Raw genomic sequence first — 21321 nt, 5'->3', positions numbered from 1 at the left:
TGCGCTTACTTTTTAATTCAAGCTGCCAGGTGCCCAGAACCATGTAAGCTATTTAGATGATGGTTTATAACAATAATGTCTTCTGCTTATTGAATTCTTGCCCCATGCACACATGGTTAGCGTGTAGCTTCAGGCAAAAGCTCCTGTTGGTGCAGTAAAGCTGCAGGTCATTTTTTCAACAGCCCCTCTGATTATGGTTTATGCTCAGTTATTATTGCATTTACTGTTTTTGTTTTCTTTTTTGGATGTGTATTATAAACAATGTGAAGCCAGGGTTCATTTTTACGAACGCCCTACTGCTTCTGTAAAATATGGGGTTCTCTCACATGGAAGAAGAAAAAGTTTTTAATTCCTAAAAGTTTTTTTTAATGATATCTGCTTCAACAAAACATCTTTCTCTGCTGTTAGACACTGATGGAGGAATTAGACCTTATTTAAAACTGTAAAGGGATCTGAAGATCCCTTTTTTTATGGTTTATGGTCCCATACATTAATACTTTTTTTGAAGAGGAAAATTTAGCTAATGTTGTAATAATAATACTTTTTTTTTTAAAGTTAATAACTCATTTTATACTGACACCTAGTGGCATGGATGCAGCATAGCATGGGGGGGAATTCGCTATTTCATTCATTTTGACTTATTTACACTGTTGAAGAGTCTAAACATGGCCAAATTTCCCCCAAAAATTGTTGGATGTATTTCTGTGGCAAATACACTCCTTCAGGATGCAAACAAGTTTGTGAAAGTTTTTTTTTTTTCAAGTATGGCCCATATGATGCAAAATGGGTGGAAATCCTTATATGGGCACTTCTCCCAGAGGAACACGTGAGTCCATCAACCAGAACAAAAGTGTCAACAACGAGCATAGTTCGGCCGTCAAGCAGGCTGTCATTTTAGACACGAAATCAAAAATGTCACTACGAAGTGTGTTTCTGGTTGTGAGGGAATCTTGTTCAGCTTCCCAAATAACCAGCGTTACGGGAACAGTGGATGCAGTTTGTTTTTTTGGAGTTCTGCAAGTGTGTGTGTGTTTGTTCCCGGTCATGAGTGGAAACTGCAGGCGGTGAGTAAAACTGCATCAAATGTGTGTGTTTGTTGGCTATCAGCATATTCATAATGTGAACAACAGCAACATATAGTGAATCGAAAATTATCCAGGGATAATGCCATGATGCATTGTGTGTGTGTGTGTGTGTGTGTGTGTGTGTGTGCAGACTGTGCACGCCTCCACGATCTCGGCGCACGGTGGGCGGAGATAGAGAAAAAGAATCGGTACAGCCTATATCTGTCTTAAAGGTGCACTATGTAGTATTTTTGCAGTAAAATATCCAAAAACCACTAGGCCGGTGTTATATATTTTGTTCAGTTGAGTACTTACAATATCCCAGATGTTTCCAACTATTTGTAAATTGTGAGAAAATTGCTATTTTAACTAAAGACAGGGACGTTTCAGCATTGCGTTTGAGGGAGTCGCCTGTCACGTCATATCTGCGCTACCCTCGGTTTCGGCTTTTATTTGGCAGGAGCGCTTTACTCTTAGCAGTGTGAACAAGTGAACGCACAGAGTATTGTCATAACATCATTTTAAACACACTTAAATGTATCTAATATTATAAACAGAGCTACATTACCTCAAAATCATAACCGGAAGAGCGGATCAGTGCAGGCGCCCGGCAACTGTGTCATAATAAAAGTCCAGGTATTCGCGAGGCGGGTATTTGTTTAACAATCGCTCCAGCAGCTGTGCTCAGGTCCACAACACTCAGTCCTGCTCTGCTTTACACCACAGTAATGTTAATAACCGCATGCATGAACGTGATTTCTGACTGAGTCCTATTTTCCACCGGCTGTGATGTGAAGTCCACATCTCCCAAGATGCTGCGCTCACACTTTGCGTCATCAAACTACGCATTTGTTTTGAATAGGCGCCCTCCAGTGGAAGGAAAGTTGCATTGTGCATCTTTAAGCCAGGTGAACACTGTGCGATTTTGGCAACGATTTGGCCGTCTGAGACAAATTTAGCAAAATTTACCTGAATGATTCCGCTGATCACAGACTAAAATCTGACATCTTTGGTCGTTAGTTTGACATGTTCACCGGCAGCCGATTAATGAGCGCTGCGATCAAATTTTACCTCAGACGAAAATCTGGCAGTGTCAGAAGATTTGGCACACAATCCTGCAGTGTGACTTCTCCTAAGACAACAGTCAAATATCTCGGTTTTTCAAGACAAACTATGACCAAAACGAGAGCTAGATATTTCTTTGTAGCCAGCATTTCAGGCCCGCGTGTAATGCAGCTTACTGTCACCGAACGCGTCATTCATTGATGATACAAAACTCCGGACGAGTTTTCTTCCCTGTCTTTTTTTAGCGTGCATTCATTATAGTGCAGTCTGACATTAATGCCAACTGAGATCTTACAGTGTGACATGGCTTACATCGGGGATCATGTTCGTACAGTCTGACCAGGGACATTCGCAAAGAATTTTGAAAAATCGCACAGTGTGCAGGACCCTTTAGGTGGACAGTAACTAAGTACATTTACTTAAGTACTATACTTAAGTACACTTTTTGAGTATCTTTACTTTAGTATTATTTTTTCTGGAAACTTATTACTTTAACTTCACAATAATTGAAAGACAAATATCATACTTTTTACTCCACTACATTTCTATCAAGGTCCTCAAAGTCAAACGTTTCTGTAGCAGCTTTGAAAGTCAGTGGAGGGTTTTTTTCTTCTTTAATCATGTGAAATTCAATGATTTCCCAGCATTTTTGAACAGCAAAATGGAACAAGACAGATGTCAAAATGTTAATTTTGGCGAGTATTCACATAAACAAAGTTGATTATGTCTTAAGTGAACATAAACAGTTGGGAGAATATCAGATGTGTATCAGTGTATTGGATCTGTGCATTCTGCCTTAAAGTGACAGCAGCTTTGTACAGGGCTTTGTAACTTTTATACAAGTATTTAAATGAGTTTAAGTTAGCCGTATGCCGGATGGTTAGTATGTCGGATGGAGCATCACTGACTAGCTTAAACCATAAGTGCATTTATACAACAATAATAAAATAATGTGTTGACAAAAAAGAGGAAATTTACTTTTGATACTTAAATACTTTTGGGAAAAAATCCTTTTTGAAAGTAAAAATCAGTTTTTCACTTGTAAGGGAGTAATATTTGACCAGTAGTACTTTTACTTTTAATTAAGTAATGAAGTTGTCAACTTTGTCCACCTCTGAAGAGTCTCTTCAGAGATATGACGGATGCAGGTACTCAAGATTAACATGAGTTTGCCAGAAACTGTGACCCCCTTAAAACAAAGGTTTTCACTTAAGCACTTTTAGAAATGCCCAATTGGCAAGTATATTCGTGCAAATAAGGCATTTATTTCATTGTGAGATTAATTTATCTTGTGAGTTCAAATGTTTGAACACAGGAAAAAAGTAAGCATAGTGTTTGGCTAGTCTTCAACAAGGCTGGCACCATGAGAGAGACCAACCTGTGTAAAAACTGTAAAATTGTGAGCACATTTAAAAAGTTGGGTTAAAGTAACCTATAATGTGATTACTGCTAAAGATTTAGTCTTTCATTCTATGTAAACCCTAAAAGTGTGCATCTCAAATTTTATTGCTTGCTAAATGAAATGTATTCTCGAACAACTGAGCAATTCAATTAATTTAAACCTATGGGTAAACAGAATACTTGCTGGTTTATTTTCAAACAAATTAGTTATTATACTGATATAATTATACCAATAGCTTCTCTTGAATGTTTTACTTTCCCCACCTAAAACAGCCATTGTTTATGCTGAATCAGAAGCCTTTAATCGTCTAGATGTTTGTGAGACAGGTTTGCATAACACTCTGTTCTGTCACAGGATCCCTAATTATTAACAACACTGACACAGAGACGATTGTTCCCACAGAACACCTGCACAAAGGGTGGTCATTTTTCATTCTGCTTCACTCTCATCAATATTCTGACCTAATTATATATTATTCTCTGCTTCCACAGGATTATTCTGTGTTGAAAAAGAACTTCTTGTTTATTTGCCCGTTAGAAAATGGTACCATGCTCTTGCCGTAGTGATTAGATCAACAACAAAAAAATGACCTTGATTTTATGCAAAACAATCTGTTGTGCTTCCATATAGTTGTGTTTTAAGTTCAGTGTGTGCTGATCTGTCATAAATGTACCTCAGCAGAATAAGTTCATTCTGAGAGGGCACTGCTGAACGCTGATAGTAACTCAAACTAGTATTGACCCCTGACATTTTTTGACTAAAGTTCACTAAATTGACCTTTAAATTGAGCTACATGTGCATTTTTTTTGTAAGAAGGGACAATTAGTCACCAGTATATGCAATAGATCAGACAGGAGATCACACTTTGGGTTTATCATTTGTCATTGATAAACGTTTGGAAGAAAGAACAGATTAGGTCATCTATTAATAATGGGAATATACAGCATTTCAGACCCCAAAAAATTAAGTATTTCTTGGTTCTGTGAAACACAACGCAAGATATTTTGAATGTCTCAGTGTTTTTTGTCCATTCAATAAAAGTCAGTGGGGTCCAAACAACATTGACTTTCATTGGATGGAAAAAACAAAACAAAAACACAGTTCCTCTTCAAGATACTTTATTTTGTGTGCTCCAGCCAAAAGAAAGCCATACAGAAATAACATTTACTTTAAGAGAGAACTATTCCTTCAAGATCCACTGGAATAAAACCACAAATTCATTCAAAGGTTTTTGATGCAACACAGCGACGGACTGTTCGTTTGTGGGTTAATATTTGTGCTGTGCATCTGTAATGTGACTGCTAGATTTTGCACTTCTTCCCCAGGGATTTAAAAGCTGACCAATTAATCACACGCACACACACCATGCACCACTTCTTGTATATAAAGTGAGTCTTGAGTGCCCTTTACCAAAAAGTTGACTGATTCTTTGTGAGAGGGCATGCAAAGTTCTCCAGGCGAGACCTCCCTCTCCGACTGACTGACAGCAATCACTCCTAATAGTTGACTTAGAGCAACGACATCATCTTTTTGTTACCAGTGCACAAATATTTAGCATTTGGAAAACTGGACACCTCTTGCATGACAGGTGAGTTGTTGTTTTTCTGTCTGGTGAGACTTGCTGTGCATCTCTCTAAAAATGCCTTCTGCTGTGAGTATGGTAAGCATTCATAGATGTTTTGTTCTAAAAGGTCTGTCTTTTTACTTTTATATGTATTATCGTGGGGTGGTTGATGCTCAACCTTCAGCTCCTTCTTTAACCGGTCGTTTCATTAACTTGTGAATTCTAGTCATGGTCAATATTTGACTGAAGTTGACGGAGCGTGCAGCGCATGCAGTATTGTTGGAGCTTATTTAACATTTAACAGGTTTTCTTCGCACGGTACATCAGGTCCAGACAAGTGATGGTGAGGTCGGTATCCGTTTGAGCTCTGATGTTCGCCTCATTTGTCCTCATGTATTTAACACAGCCGGTAAACACGACGAGCGACGCGACGCTGCTAACAAACCGCGTGCACTGCGCGCGTGTGATGTCGATTGTAAATATAATGCATTGATTGTTTAAAAGAAAATGACAATAACGTGAGCCTCGTAGTTTTGTCGCGTCGTTTGCAGTGTAGTAGATGGTGGATATACAAGACCTATGAATGTCGCATGTCCACCTTTTCCTGCGCGTTTCGTTTCGTGCTGAACAGGCTTTGTAAACCTAACCAAATGACATAAACGAGTTTATTTCAGACACGTGCTTTGACTCTGTTTGTGTTGACCTGTCGCGTTCTGGCAGAACAATTTAACATTAAAGGAGACGAGACATTATCAATTAGTGCAACGATCGTCAGAGATCTGAAGGACAGTAGTAGTAGCATAAAAAAAAGAGTCAAAGTGAACTGCAGCTCATGGTCGTCACAATACCCCAAGTTATTACTCTAAACCCTTAATCAATTACAATGAGACGATCTTAAAGCATTTTCCAATAACTGCAACATAAAATATTGTCTTATGGAACTTAATTGGAAAATGCATGCATGTAAACATGGCCAGTGACCATGTTCATTGTACACACAGTTTCTCTTGGTTTGTTATTAGGTTAGCTTACTAAATAGGCATTATGAATGACTGTGTGTTTCCAGGTCATTGATTTTTTTCAGGTCAGTTTGACTTTGCAGAACACAGCATATACAGAAATATAGTTTGCCATTCTGGATGGTTGCTGAATGGGAAATTGGCAGACTTTTTTTTGGGATATCTCCATTTGTAAATGAAGACCTTAACAACAAATATTTGTCGCTGTAAAAATAACTCCCTCTAACACCCTGCACCCTCCCTTCTTCTGCTCCCACCACAGCTGCTGGAGCTGAAAAAATGTTTTGGCAGGGTTATGGTTATCCCGAAGCAATAATTATCCATAATAAGACCACCAGTTGCTTGTTCCCTTATTCAGCCACACATTGCATACTATTTCATAATCAATATTATTTATTTCACAATGCTAGTGGATAGAAAAATGTTTCCACAGTCAGCATAGTAACATTTGCACCCATATTTTTATGCATGTTGCTTTGATTTTTCAAAGGATTATACTGGGCCATGTCTTTCAGAAGAACCATAATCAGAAAACAGACACAGAATCAGCTTGTGGACAAACCCTCGACTGCCATACAATGAGGCGTGATTGCTGAATGCATCAGGGTGTATTTATGTAAAGAAAATCTGCATAGGTCAAACAGGAAATGACAGTGCTCAGTTATAATTTACCGTTATAATAGCATCCTTGTAATATGAAATTAAAACGTGCTATTTCATTGCTGGTGGCTGGATTGCATGGTGTGGAACTATTCAGCCGTGAATTCACGTCATCATCGCAGGATCACGGTTATCCATTATATCATAATGTTCAAGACATTACGTTTCTATGTAAATGCATTATGAAGACGTCATTTTGTAATTAAGACTATAACCTCAGGAAACAATAAAGATATGAGGCAAGTTTCCTAGAACAGTGCTGTACATATAATCAGTTAAACACAACTGTTGCACTGCAGTTTGTCACCGAGGCTTAGTAATGTCCAGTGGACACTGAGGTCATGAGCAGGATAAAGCGTATCTCCACTGATAGAACAAGCATGCAAATTCATAAACATTGTTTTGTCTAGAAAAGCTGCTGGGGTTCTCCATGATTTATTGTTTCATAATTTAACTCTTGATTTTGAACAATAGTCAATAAAATAATTAAAGTAATATTCCATACTCAGTACAACAGCATCAGTTTTCCAAGCTTAATTAACAGCATTTACGGCATAGTGTTGACTATCACAAAAAAGTATAATCTCTTGTTTTCTTAAAGAAAAATCCAGGATTACAATGAGACACTTATAATGGAAGTGAATGGGGACATTTCTGGAGGATTAATGTAAATTATTTTATAAAAATATGTTAACTTATTAGTATTGCTCATGTATTGTTTAAACCTGTTTAAATCATTCTTAAAGTTGTTTAAGGGTTTATGTAGTTTCAGCATCAAGGTTGTAAACTATACTGAAAAAGTTTATAAGCCATTGTTTTCAATATAAAATCACAAATTGTTTAAGTCTTGTGACGTTACTATTGAAACAATGAGTATTTTAACGTTTACAGCCCCCTTCACGTCCATTGTAAGAGGCTTACTGAAACCTGTTTTTAAGGCAATGCTGTCAAATGAGCTTAGCTCGTACTGAACCCAGAATATCCCTTTAAAGTGTTAAATTCATCTATTACGAAAAAATGCAGTGACACATTTCAGATTTTATATCCAAGACTGCTATTCTTTCATAGTCAAAATTAGTGAAGAGAAAATACTACTTTGTTTTATGCATATGCTTAATGCATTAATAATATGATCTTATTAATGTTTTTTTGTGTTATTTTTCCCTTTTCCATTGTTGCACTTTGAGAATCTTGTTATAAATAAAATCTATTGTTATTATTATTATTAGTGAATAGAAAAAATAACTTTGTTTAATGCATAGTTAGTAAAAGCATGCATGGTCATATATTAAGTATATCCGTAGATGTCTAACAGAGCACTTGGATCTGTGAATCTTTTCAAATGATTCCTGGAGTTTAGGCAATAGACCCGTATTGTTGAGTCATGTCCCCTTGGTCACATGTTTGTCTGAGGGCTAAAGGAGGAAACTTAATCGAGGGGGGAGGGACAGCTATCAGTGGGTGCCTCAAGGTTGGAAGTGAACAGCATGTGTCTGTGACAGAGAGAGAGAGAGAGAGAGAGAGAGAGAGAGAGAGAGAGAGAGAGAGAGAGAGAGAGAGAGAGAGAGAGAGAGAGAGAGAGAGAGAGAGAGAGAGAGAGAGAGAGAGAGAGAGAGAGAGAGAGAGAGAGAGAGAGAGAGAGAGAGAGAGAGAGAGAGAGAGAGAGAGAGAGGGGTTAGGGTAAAAGGGTAGTGTGCTTTACTTCCAGAACAGCTTTTCTGTTCTCCAATCACTGCCTTTTTCACCTCCTGTCCCTCCTCCTCCTCTGTGTCTTTTCTTTCTCTGCCTTTCGGTGGCTGTTTGGCTTCAGTGGGTCTTTGCCATCACACTACAATGAGTGCTGTAGCTGTAGTCTGCCTGCAGTGAGCATTCTGAGGTAAGTCTGTCTCTCTGGGTTTCTCTGTTAGCAGCAAAGCTTTTCATCTCTGTAACAAGGTCTTCAGCCAAAAAGGAAGATTCTTTCATCCTTGCGCTCACCATCATGTTGTTCCAAACCTGTGTGACTTTCTCCCTCCTGCGGAAACACAAAAGTTGGTACCAAAATATTTTGGTGACTATTGACTTTCATTGATGTTTGGACCAAAAAGACGCTTTTTGTTGAAAAAAAAATTCATGACTTCTTATATGTTCCACAGAAAAACAGTTTTAGCAATTGTATTGATTTTCTGTTGGATATTTATTTACTAGAAAGTGTATGCTCGTAGTTTTGTAGAAGAACCCGCTGTTTGCACTTGTATTTTGCTGAAAATGTAACTGCAGCCCTTCCTGTCTTACAAAGTGTTTCCTGCTGGAATTTTTCAATTTCATGCACACTGTTGGGGAGAGAAGAATAATATGCATAGAAATATGCTTGAAAGAATCGTAATGATGTTTTTGTCTGGTTTCTTTTTAGTGGTGATTGGACTGTGATTGTCAGGAATGTGTCTCTTTCTCTCTTTCTCTTTGGTCTCTCATCCTCTGTGTACCCAGCCTCGTGAAGATGAGGATCTAGAGTTACGCTTGGTATCAGAGCAACAATGACTTTGGCCCAGATTAAGTTCATTAGATGACTCAGTGATTTTACTATTGGACTGAAATACTGAAGGATTCACTCTGACAAACAGAAATCAGTTTTATTTAGTGCTCCTGTAGCTTAAATAGTAGCAAGTGATATAAAGATTTGATTTCCAGGGAATGCATATGAACTGATAAATCATATAGCTTCCGCTTAAATGCATTGTAAATGTTAATACATGTTAATGTGAATTCATCTAAAGATAGTTCAATGTTGAGTATCTACTTGGCTCTGACATTTTTTCTATTTCTGACTGTCTAGTGTCACCAGACAGGCAAATAGCACAAATAACATGGCAATATGCAATGCTATGTGATTGCATGCTGTAAAGAAACTGCTTTAGTGTGCTGTTTTGTTAGGAACTATAATTTATATCACACAGTTCTGTATTTAACGTTCACATGGTAGTGGTATTTGAGCAGCATTAGAATAAGGCTCACGGTGTGGATGTTCTCTGGGGAGCATCTCTGCTGAATCACTGTCCTCAGTCACCTTTACAGTACAAACTCACACAGGCACCCATACACTGAAAACTCAGGCTTTTTTGTTTGAATCGAAATGAAGAGAAAGTTTTGAAAATTATAAAAAAAAGCAAATATAGGATTTGACACATAAAACAAAGAAAATCAGACAATATTAAAGTATGAGGACACATTAAAAATCCTTTTTTAATTAACATTTCCAAATAAAGCAAATGTTTTTGGATTTTGATTTTGAATTGAACACTTTTTGTTATACTGGTTGAAACTCACACCATAATAGCTATCAATAATATAAGTGGTTTGTCTAAATATTTACACATGCACATATATTTCCTGTGGAAGTTATAGGACCAAAATATGTTCGTCCAATCATTGCATTCAGGCCGATTCTGCCTGTCAACATATGTATCAGGGTTGCCAGGTTTTCACAACAAAACTCACTCAATTGCAACTCAAAACTTGCCCAAAACAAGCCCAATCGCATTTTAAGGGGTTCTCTGGTAAAAAAAAAAAAAATGCATTCTGGGGGGTAAAATATATGTTTTTTGCTAGGGTCCCCTGCTAAAATGAGCATTTCCGGCACTAAATAGCATTATTGGGATCACTTCAAACCGCGGACATAAAAAAAAAACACAGCGGCAACGGTGTTAAATTAGCCCAATTCCGCGGGAAAACTGTTGGACTTGGCAACACTGATATGTTTTTCCTTACCTCCGCACACCCACATCATATGTCATCTGCTCAGTCCGTAAGGCTATGCAGAGAGTTATAGATAGACGGTCACCGCCTCAACGCCTCAAACAAACAGCAGCCGCCTTTTACAGTTCCTCCTGAAAAACAACGAACTTATTAATATATTTCTTTCTTCTGCCGAACACATAAGAAGATATTTTGATGGTTATGGGGAACTAAACGGTTGATGGACGTCATTAATTTACATAGTAGGGGAAAAAGTACTATGGAAGTCGGTGAGTCAAAGAAAGAAATATATTTAAGTTTGGAACAACTTGAGGGGGAGTAAATGATGACAGAATTTACACTTTTGGGTGAACTATCCCTTTAAAAAAGTTATGGTAACACTTTAGAATAATGGTCATTATTTAACATGAACTAATGATGAACTGCACTTATAAAGCATTTATTTATCTTTGTTAATGTTATTTTCAACATTTACTAATACTTTATTAAAATCTTGTTAACATTAGTTAATGCACCGTGAACTATCATGAACAAACCATAAACAGCTGGATTTTTATTAACTAACATTAACACAGATTAACTAATACAAATGTACTGCTCATGGTCAGTTCATGTTAGTTAATACATTAACTAATGTTAACTAATGACCATCATTCTAAAGTGTTACCAAAGTTACTTAAAAAGCATTTAGAAAGCTTAGCGTACACCACTACATTATGACACATAACATTATGACAGGTGAAGTGAATAGCACTGATGATCTCTTCATCACGGCTCCTGTTAGTGGCTGGGATATATTAGGCTGCAAGTGAGCATTTTGTCCTCAAAGTTGATGTGTTAGAAGCAGGAAAAATGGGCAAGCGTAAGGATTTGAACAAGTTTGACAAGGGCCAAATTGTGACGGCTAGACGACTGGGTCAGAGGATCTCCAAAACTGCAGCTCTTGTGGGCTGTTCCCGGTCTGCAGTGGTCAGTATCTATCAAAAGTGCTCCAAGGAAGGAACAGTGGAGAACCGGCCACAGGGTCATGGACGGCCAAGGCTCATTGATGCACGTGGGGAGCGAAGGCTGGCCCGTGTGGTCCGATCAAACAGACGAGTTACTGGAGCTCAGATTGCTCAAGAAGGTAATGCTGGTTCTGATAGAAAGGTGTCAGAATACACAGAGCATCTCAGTTTGTTGTGTATGACCAGTCAGGGAGCCCATGCTGACCCCTGACCCCGCCGAAAGTGTCAACAGTGGCACATGAGCATCAAAACTGAACCACGGAGCAATGGAAGAAGGTGGCCTGGTCTGAGGAATCACGTTTTCTTTTACATCACGTGGATTGTTGAGTGCATGTTCGCCACTTACCTGGGGAACGCCATCTCGAGATGTGCTGAACAAACAAGTTCGATCCATGGAGGCCCCACCTCGCAACTTACAGGAGTTAAAGAATCTGTTGGTAACATCTTAGTGCCAGACACCCCAGCACACCTCTTCAGGGCTCAAGTGGAGTCCATGCCTCGACGGGTCAGGGCTGTTTGGGCAGCAAAATGGGGATCAACACAATATTAGGAAGGTGGTCATAATGTTATGTGGATCAGTGTATATTGACTTGGTTTCACAGACATGGATTAGACTTCCTCCATTAAGCAAGATGCACACCAGTTATATAGTTCCTGAGACAAAGGAATGTCCCTGACATAGTTCACAATATCAGTACAAGATGCTTTTCAGTTAAGACAGCTCAAACATCAAGAATTAAGCCTATAGTCTTTGAAACAAGGCAAAGATGTATAAGTCAATAAACACCAAAATGTGCTCATATCATTTACACATGGCTTTGAACAATATCAGGCACAGGTTAGAAGGTTCTTTGATGCAAATAACATTTGTCAACCTTTTTCTTGATAAAACTTTGAAGACACTTTATGTCCTAATAATAAAGGAAACAGTGGCCATGAACTCCAGCTATTATAACTACTCAGCCTTGAAAAGTGTGTTCTCTGTTTAGGCAAGTGCATGCTTCACCAACGTCACACACATTACTTAACCTTTGAATGGTGGGTGCCACAGGAAACTTTAAGAAAGAGTCAGGGGAAGTAGATAAGCCAGGGGGTTTTAGTGTCCTCATATTTAGGCCTTCACAGGTATGAATTATTCTTTAGAACGTGTTTCTGTTACAATGTTATTCTCTCTCTCTCTCTCTCTCTCTCTCTCTCTCTCTCTCTCTCTCGTAATGGCTCAATGTCAACTTGTTTGTTATAAGTGGAATATTTAAAATAAAAATAAAAATTCCCGATAATTCTGTAGGAAGAAATAATCATTTGACCTTTCACATGCTGTGACCTTACACCTACATCTTATCGATTTGAATAAGGATGTGGTTTCTAATTGTGGTGTTTTCCATTGAGAAACGTTACAGAATTTCCTGTGACTTGGCCAATTTATATGAGACGCTGTTCCTGTGATATTGTATACGAGCTTTGACCTTGTGGTTGACTGATGCTCAGACAGTCAGATTTATTGTACAGTCTGAATAGACCTATCTCTCTAATGCAGCATACAAACATTAAGTTGAGGATACAGTGTTGGCCAAATTATTAGAAAACTTGGCATATTTAAGAGGTTTCAGTTGTTGTTTTTTGTTGAATTGGCCTTTACAGTACCTACAAAGTCATGATTATGCTTTATAAACCAGTGCCTTCAGAAGGCTTCATAAGCCTTCATTCAAGGTAATTTTCCTTACAAAAAACAGGCTAGGCCTATTTCACTGTCATTTCGGACAGTAATTGTTTCTCATGTGCTGGACTTCTGTAAAAATGAATTTGCAAGTCACCTCAGTGATAAACTCGTGCATTCGGAAGTTCGATTTATTCGTAGTGGAGGAGCGAGTTTTGTGATCCTGTGCCCCTGAGAACATGCTCACGTGCTCAGTCCAATGACTGTCTGCTGTAAAAAATGTCATAGCCTGGTATAATAAGAATAAAATCATATTTAATAATAGTAAATGATTATTATTTAATTATTTAAATCTCCTGTTTAAAAATAGGAAGATGTCATTTTAAAAATGTGGAAATAAGTTAACTCAGTTGAAAACTCAGAGATGTGGATTCAGACGGCAATTAAATCACCACGACCTTCTCAGTATTTTCAGATCTGTCAGATGTTTTAATAATTTTGGCCGCCACTGTAAGTTATAGTATTGAAAAACACATCTCCCAGCCTCCTGTCTTCTTGGGTTGGGATTGGGAAATGCCTTTAATGGAAATATGATTTATATGTCACCCTTGAGAACTTATTTTTAAACTTGAGAATGTGCATATATGTTTACACGAGTACAAATTATTTTGTGATTTACTCTCATCATTATCAAATAAAATGCCATTTAAAAAAAAAAAGGTCCTTAAAAGACTTCCAGCAATGTGCATTTACTGCTATTCACAGAATTGATCATTTATGTTACTATTTAACTATATGGATCCTTACTTTAGGGCTTTAAAGCCATTAATGGACAGGCTTTAATGGCCATTAAAACCAAGCAATCTCTTTAGAATTGAGGACTTTCTCAGTGCTGCATTTCTGAATAAACTACAAAAAAAACAAGCTCAGTGAGGAAAAAATAAAGGTCGTCTCTAAGACATAGCTGCATGTCATTGTTGATATAAGTTAAATTGAAGTGTCATGAAACTTTTAACCAAGCATATTTTCTTTTTCCATGTGCCACGTTAGGTTATGCTGCCCGAAAGTTCCCAGTTGAGTCTGAGTGAAAGAGAAAAGGGCTAAAGCCAGAGCACTTTACAGCATCACCCACAAACCTGACCAAAAGCAATGAGTGACCCTCAGGATGCCAGTGACGTCACTCCTGCCGCAGGCTTGACAAGACATTTGGTAAGTCATTTTTTAATGTTTTCACGTTCACGTTGCCATTGACATCAGACATGGGAGTGTCTATATACACCAAGTGCAAATAGTGTGACTTGTTGGCAAGTGCTATTCGCACCAGCTCCACCTAACAATGCTTGTTAAAACAATTACTTCAACGTTTTCAGTGGCGTAGTCTGTAAAGTTTTGATTCGAATCCGCCTTCCGCAGAGCTCGCTCTTCTCTCTTTTCCTATGACATATCACATCGGAAAGGCATTTACTTTCAATAAAAATTAAGAAAATGTTCTAAAAATGGAAATAAAGTGCCTAACAGCATGTTTTATAATAATAAAATATTTTATTGGGTAGGGTTAGGTGTAGGGAGGGCTTTTTTGTCCCATTGAGGCTGCATCCATTTCATAACTTTAATAAATATAATTATTTTAATAATTATTTACACTGTTATTATTGCATCCTATTTATCTACAACAATACTGAGGTGCTGTCAAAATAAAGTATAAATAGCATTTAATTACTATTTACACATTGCAAATGACTACTTTTAAATGGTGTAAATAGAATATATCACTAGTTCCACTTAATATAAATATCACCTATCGCTAAGAAAATGTTATTTTCACTAAGTGTAAATAGCTGCTGCCTAATTTTTATGCTATGATCAGTAGTCATCCATATTACACTAAATGTTAGTAAAGCGGGTGGATTTAAAATGACCCTGATTACTTTTTTAAGGCATATTCCTGCTGTAAGTTACACAGGGCAGAGTTTCAGATTAGCCCCGTTTCCACTGCAGGAACTTTACCCAGGAACCAGGAACTTTGGGTGGTACTTCGTGTGTTTAGACCGCAGGAACCAGGGTCTAAATGAAGTTCTGGGTAAATATTTCCCCCTCCAAACGGCCCTGCTCGCGAGGTAGTACTTTTTCAAAGTTCAGGAACTTTCGAGGGCGGGGCTTGGGCGCTGAACATGCTGATTGGTCTAGATCAAGCAGCATTTTATTTCAACGGGCATTTTTAAAAGTCTTGCGAGGTTCAGTCTCGTTCAGTGGTAAATATCAGTCTTGCGCTCTGTCTGATGGCGCGCGCCACGTTCGTCTCAGCCATCTCACGTGCAATGTCCGTAATAGCTGATAATAATATACATTGACAATGTATATTATTATCAGCTATTACGGACATTGCACGTATGTAATGTAACATTGTCATTTTAAATCTAGCTTTACAAGCTTTCTGAATATGCTGCATGCTGCTGAATCTGCATATTAGTACTCTTTTCTGTCGTTTGACTCAAACAGGTAAAGTCTTTTTGAACGATTTATACAGAGTAATTCTGTTCGAGACTCAGACTACACTGCGTTCACTGTATATCTTTGATACTTTGAAAAGAACCTGCTCATAAGAGTCATATGGTTTAGGAATCGGGCTACACTGGTTTGTCTTTTTGGCATACAGCTCAATAGAAAGACATTTTGTTGTTGCAATGTTTTGTATTCACTTTACAAAAAAAAAAGAATAAAAAAAGGAAAATGTAACAGGACATTATCCAGTAATTTTACTGACATTTCCGTTAACCCTAGGAAGATCATTAAGAACCTGTTCTGCTGATTTGTAGAGACAGTGGTCTCTTATTGAAACAATTGCCATTTATCCTCCAGGGGTCTGATTCACAAGAATAAGATTTAAAAACAATCTGCGTAGCCATGGAGATAAGGCCACCTAATGTGCCATACCCAGAAATCAATTTACATGAGGAACATGTACTATTATACAGCTGTGATGAAGGCGTGTTGTGCCGCGTGTTTTGTTTGTCAAATGTTTTTTTGATCAAATATGTCTCTGGGAAACTGTAGTATTTTAATTAGCTTTCCTCTGGGTGGTTTTCTGCTCCGCATTGCTTGGCTTGATGGACTTCCTCCTTGTGCTTAAGGTGGATCCAGTGGCTCTCAGTAGTGACAAGCGAGAATTTAAAGGGATAGTTCACCCTAAAGTGTATTATCTATTACATTTACATTTAATCATTTAGCAGACGCTTTTATCCAAAGCGACTTACAAAAAAAAAAAAAAAAAAAAAAAAAAGGGTAGAGCAATAGAAGCAACGAAACAAACAAAGCCAACAACCTGTAAGAGCTGTAAGAAATCTCAATTAATTAGCAGAGTACACAACTGTTTTTTTTTATTTTTTATTTTTATTTTTTTTTATAGCCAGCTACAACAAATACTCACGTACGGAAAATACAGAACACTGGATTTGGATAGCTAAGATAACAACCCATTAGGACTAAGGCTGATGCCCCAACTGTTGTCGTTAATGCGGATTCAGTGGCCCAATGGGTTGGTTTTGTATGGCATTCTAGCTAAACGCGCAGCAATAGCCATCGACAGCAAAAACTCACGTACGCAAAATACAGAACACTGGGTTTTGGTAGCTATGATAACTATGTAACATACCCGCCTGAAGGCACAAATCCGGATGAGAGACGTAGATATGATCAGTAAGTGCTATTCTGTATTGGTCAAGTGCAATAGGAAAAGTGCAATTGGAAAAGATGTGTCTTAAGATGTTTTTTAAAAATGGTTACAGACTCGGCAGCACGAATTGAGATCGGCAGGTCATTCCACCAGGTGGGAACGGTCCAGGAAAATGTCCGTGAGAGCGATTTCATGCCTCTTTGGGAAGGAACCACGAGGCGCCGCTCATTCGCAGAACGCAAGCTTCTGGAGGGTGTGTAAGTCTGAACAATTGAGTTTAGGTATAATGGTGCAGAACCAGTGGTTGTTTTGTAGGCGAGAACTAGAGCCTTGAATTTGATGCGAGCAGCCATTGGCAACCAGTGCAGTTTGATGAAGAGAGGCGTAACATGCGCTCTCTTCGGCTCATTAAAGACCACTCTCGCTGCTGCATTCTGGATCAGCTGCAAGGGTTTGATAGTGCATGCTGGAAGCCCAGCCAGAAGAGCATTACAATAATCCAGTCTGGAGAGAACAAGAGCTTGAACCAGGAGTTGTGCAGCCTGTTCTGATAGGAAGGGTCTGATCTTTCTAATGTTGTATAAAGCAAATCTGCAGGACCGGGCTGTTGCAGTAATGTGGTCAGTGAAGTTTAACTGGTCATCAATCACAACTCCAAGGTTCCTGGCTGTCCTTGATGGAGTTATGGTCGATGAACCAAGCTGAATGGAGAAATTTTGATGAAGTGCTGGGTTGGTTGAGAAAACAAGTAATTGTGTCTTTGCAAGATTGAGTTTAAGATGATGCTCTTTCATCCAGTCAGAAATGTCTGTCAGACAGGCAGCGATACGAACACTGACTGTAGGATCATCTGGTTGAAATGAGAAGTAGAGTTGAGTGTCATCAGCATAGCAGTGATAGGAGAAGCCGTGTTTCTGAATGACGGAACCTAATGATGACATGTAGATGGAGAAGAGAAGTGGTCCAAGGACTGAGCCCTGGGGAACCCCAGTAGCTAGATGATGTGACTTAGACACTACACCTCTCCATGACACCCTGTAGGACCTACCAGAGAGGTAAGACCTGAACCACTGGAGGGCAGTTCCTGAGATACCCATCGTCTTAAGTGTTGACAGGAGGATCTGGTGGTTAACTGTGTCAAAAGCAGCAGACAGATCCAGCAGAATGAGCACTGAGGATTTCGAAGCTGCTTTTGCCAGTCTCAGTGCCTCAGCTACCGAGAGCAAGGCAGTCTCAGTCGAATGGCCGCTTTTGAAGCCGGATTGGTTGTTGTCTAGGAGGTTGTCCCTTTCAAGAAACATAGAGAGTTGATTGAACACAACTCGCTCAAGGGTCTTTGCAATGAAAGGCAGAAGGGATACCGGTCGGTAGTTTTCTAAAAGTGCTGGATTCAGAGAGGGTTTCTTAAGCAGTGGGGTTACCCGAGCCTGCTTAAATGCTGTGGGAAAGGTTCCTGTGTGAAGAGAAGTGTTGACAATGTGAGTGAGTGCAGGAGTGATTGAAGAAGAAATGGCCTGAAGGAGGTGAGTGGGTATAGGATCAAGTGGACAGGTAGTAGGGTGATTGGAAAGGATGAGTTTAGAAATATCTGCCTCGGAGAGCGGAGAGAAGGATGGAAGCGTGTTCGTGTTAGTTGTTGAGATGTGCGTGTCAGTTTGTGATGAGGAGAACTGTTTGCTGATGAGGGATGTTTTGTTTGTAAAAAATGATGCAAAGTCATCAGCTGTAAGAGTTGATGAAGGAGGGGGAGGAGGAGGACAAAGGAGAGAGGAGAATGTTTTAAAGAGTTTGCGAGAGTCAGAGCATTTGTTGATTTTGTTGTGGTAGTATGTTGTTTTAGCAGTGGAGACATTTGTAGAGAAAGAAGAGAGAAGCGACTGATACAAGGTAAGGTCAGTATAGTTTTTAGATTTCCGCCATTTCCTCTCTGCCGCCCTGAGTCCAGAGCGATGTTCACGGAGAACATCAGACAGCCAGGGGGCAGATGGGGTGGGGCGGGCTGGTCTGGATGAGAGGGGGCAAAAACTGTCTAAGGAGGATGTTAGAGTGGAGCAAAGAGTGTTGGTAGCACTGTTAGTGTCCAGTGCTGAGAACTGAGCAGGTGGAGGGAGTGAAGATGATACCATAGTGGATAGGCGAGAGGGAGAGAGGGAGCGTAGATTACGCCGAAAGGTGATCTGTGTAGGAGTGCGTGTTGTATCAGGAGTCAGTATGAGGTTAAGAGTGATGAGAAAGTGGTCTGAGGTGTGTAATGGAGTAACTAAAGTGTTGTCCGTGGAGCAGTTGCGTGTGTATACAAGGTCTAATTGGTTACCTGATCTGTGAGTAGCCGTAGTAGATACTAACTTAAGGTCAAATGAAGTCAGTAGAGTGCTGAAGTCTGCAGCTAGGTGTTTATCAAGATGGATGTTGAAGTCACCAAGCAGAATCAGTGGAGTGCCATCCTCAGGGAAGTTAGAAAGTAACACATCCAACTCCTCCACAAAGTTACCGAGGTGACCTGGAGGACGATAGACCACTACCACATGGATTTTAACAGGGTGAGTAACAGTGATTGAGTGCGATTCAAATGAACTGGCCGGTAGAGATGGTAATGGATCAAATTTCCAATCATTTCAGATAAGCAAACCAGTACCCCCACCCCTCCCAATAGGCCGAGGAGTGTGTGAAAAAGTTAAATTGGTTGAAAGGGCTGCAGGAGTGGCAGTGTCCTCTGGTTTGATCCAGGTCTCAGTTAGGGCCATGAGGCTGAGCTGAGAATGAGTCCCAATAGATGAAATGAAGTCTGCTTTGTTTACAGCAGACTGACAATTCCAGAGACCATTACACACTATAATATTAATTGTTAATTAATTGTTAATTAATTGGATAATTATTAATTGTTAATTATCAAAATTTAAAATGATTAGTCATTAATTCCTCACCCTTATGCCGTTCCAAACCCGTAAGACCTTCGTTCATCTTCAGAATACAAATTAAAGGGGTGGTTGATTCTGATTTGACTTTTTTTAAATTTAGTTAGTGTGTAATGTTGATGTTTGAGCATAAACAACATCTGCAAAGTTACGACGCTCTAAGTTCAAAGAAAAGGGAGATTTTTTTTTTTTAAAGAAATAGTTTTTTAAGGACTACAACAAACAGCTGGTAGGGAGTACTCAAGCTTCCTCCCGGGTTTGTGACATCACTAACCCTGACATTTACATAAACCCGCCCTGGGAACACACAACAAAGGGGGTGAGATTATCCTGACAGAATATGCTAATCAATGACTTGAAAATGGTTAACTCTGTAAATTCATCAACTAACTGTCACATGCCTGTCCTGTCTTGTGTGCACGTGTGGGTTTGGTCAGTATGACCATTTGTGCTTCTGTCATTGTCTGATCCCTCCCCCTTGTTATCTAATTAGTGTTTGATTTCTCCCACCTGTGTTCCCTCGTTCCCTGCCTCATTTGTTCCCTTTTATAAGCTCCTGGTGTTTGTCAGTCTTTGTCAGATCATTGTATGTCTATGTCTCCCGTCTTCCCCGTGACTCCAGTTTGGTATGTTTTGAGTTTATGATTTGATTATAGAGGTGTCTAGAGGTGTTATTGAGGCCAGCAGGGGGCGCTCACCCTGTGGTCTGTGTGGGTCCTAACGCCCCAGTATAGTGATGGGGACACTATACTGATAAAGAGCACCGTCTTTCGGATGAGACGTTAAACCGAGGTCCTGACTCTCTGTGGTCGTTAAAAATCCCAGGAGGTCCTTCGGAAAAAGAGTAGGGGTGTAACCCCGGCATCCTGGCCAAATTTGCCCATTGGCCGCTGTCCTTCATGGCCTCCTAATAATCCCCATATCCTGATGGGCCTCATCACTCGGTCTCCTCTCCACCAATCAGCTGGTGTGTGGTGGGCGTTCTGGCGCAATATGGCTGCCGTCGCATCATCCAGGTGGATGCTGCACATTGGTGGTGGTTGAGGAGATTCCCCCCTTCAATGTAAAGCACTTTGAGTGCCTTGAAAAGCTCTATATAAATCGAAGGCATTATTATTATTATTATTATTATTAATTATGTATTTTTGCCCCCTCGTGGGTTTTGTTTTCTCTTCATGGTTTGCTTTGTATTTGTTTCTTTTTGTAAATAAATCACCCCTTTTTGCACTTGAATCCTCGCACCAGTTTTCCTTTGTATCTACCGTAACACTAACCACACAGAATCATCCTGTCTCATTCGACATGTTGTCACTTCTTCTTGAGTCCCTCCATATTTGAACATATCCTATTTGAACATAAAAAGCTGAGCGGTTTCATTGCCTGTCTGCACGAGGTTATCAGAGCTGCTAACACAAACTCTTGAAGCTCCGCCTCATGCAGCTCATTTGCATTTAAAGTTACACCCTCAAAAAGAGACAATTTTAACATGTTATTAAAAAAAATGTGTTGAACATTGAGCTATAACTTGAGCTAACACTCTGGGGACATCAGACATATATT

The 21321-nt window shown here is 39.3% G+C and overlaps 1 protein-coding gene across 3 annotated transcripts in view; it reads left to right on the top strand.

The window, feature by feature from the left end:
- Positions 1–4958: 4958 nt before the first annotated feature.
- slc4a2a (solute carrier family 4 member 2a) overlaps positions 4959–21321 on the top strand; it is a 48637-nt gene continuing 32274 nt past the window's right edge. Inside the window, exons 1-3 of one of the 3 annotated variants that reach the window (XM_067453565.1) lie at positions 5381–5443; positions 8585–8650; positions 14224–14382. In XM_067453565.1, the coding sequence (XP_067309666.1) occupies positions 14323–14382 (60 nt within the window). In that variant the 5' untranslated portion in view covers positions 5381–5443; positions 8585–8650; positions 14224–14322. Of the gene's footprint in view, positions 5120–5380; positions 5444–8481; positions 8651–14223; positions 14383–21321 lie in introns of those variants that run through there. The other 2 variants (XM_067453568.1, XM_067453564.1) reach the window with 2 other exon arrangements.

This window comes from Pseudorasbora parva, chromosome 9 (assembly GCF_024679245.1).
Source record: "Pseudorasbora parva isolate DD20220531a chromosome 9, ASM2467924v1, whole genome shotgun sequence".
Classification (NCBI taxonomy): domain Eukaryota; kingdom Metazoa; phylum Chordata; class Actinopteri; order Cypriniformes; family Gobionidae; genus Pseudorasbora; species Pseudorasbora parva.
Note: the sequence above shows the minus strand (reverse complement) of the source record. Positions and strands in the feature narration are given on the sequence as shown.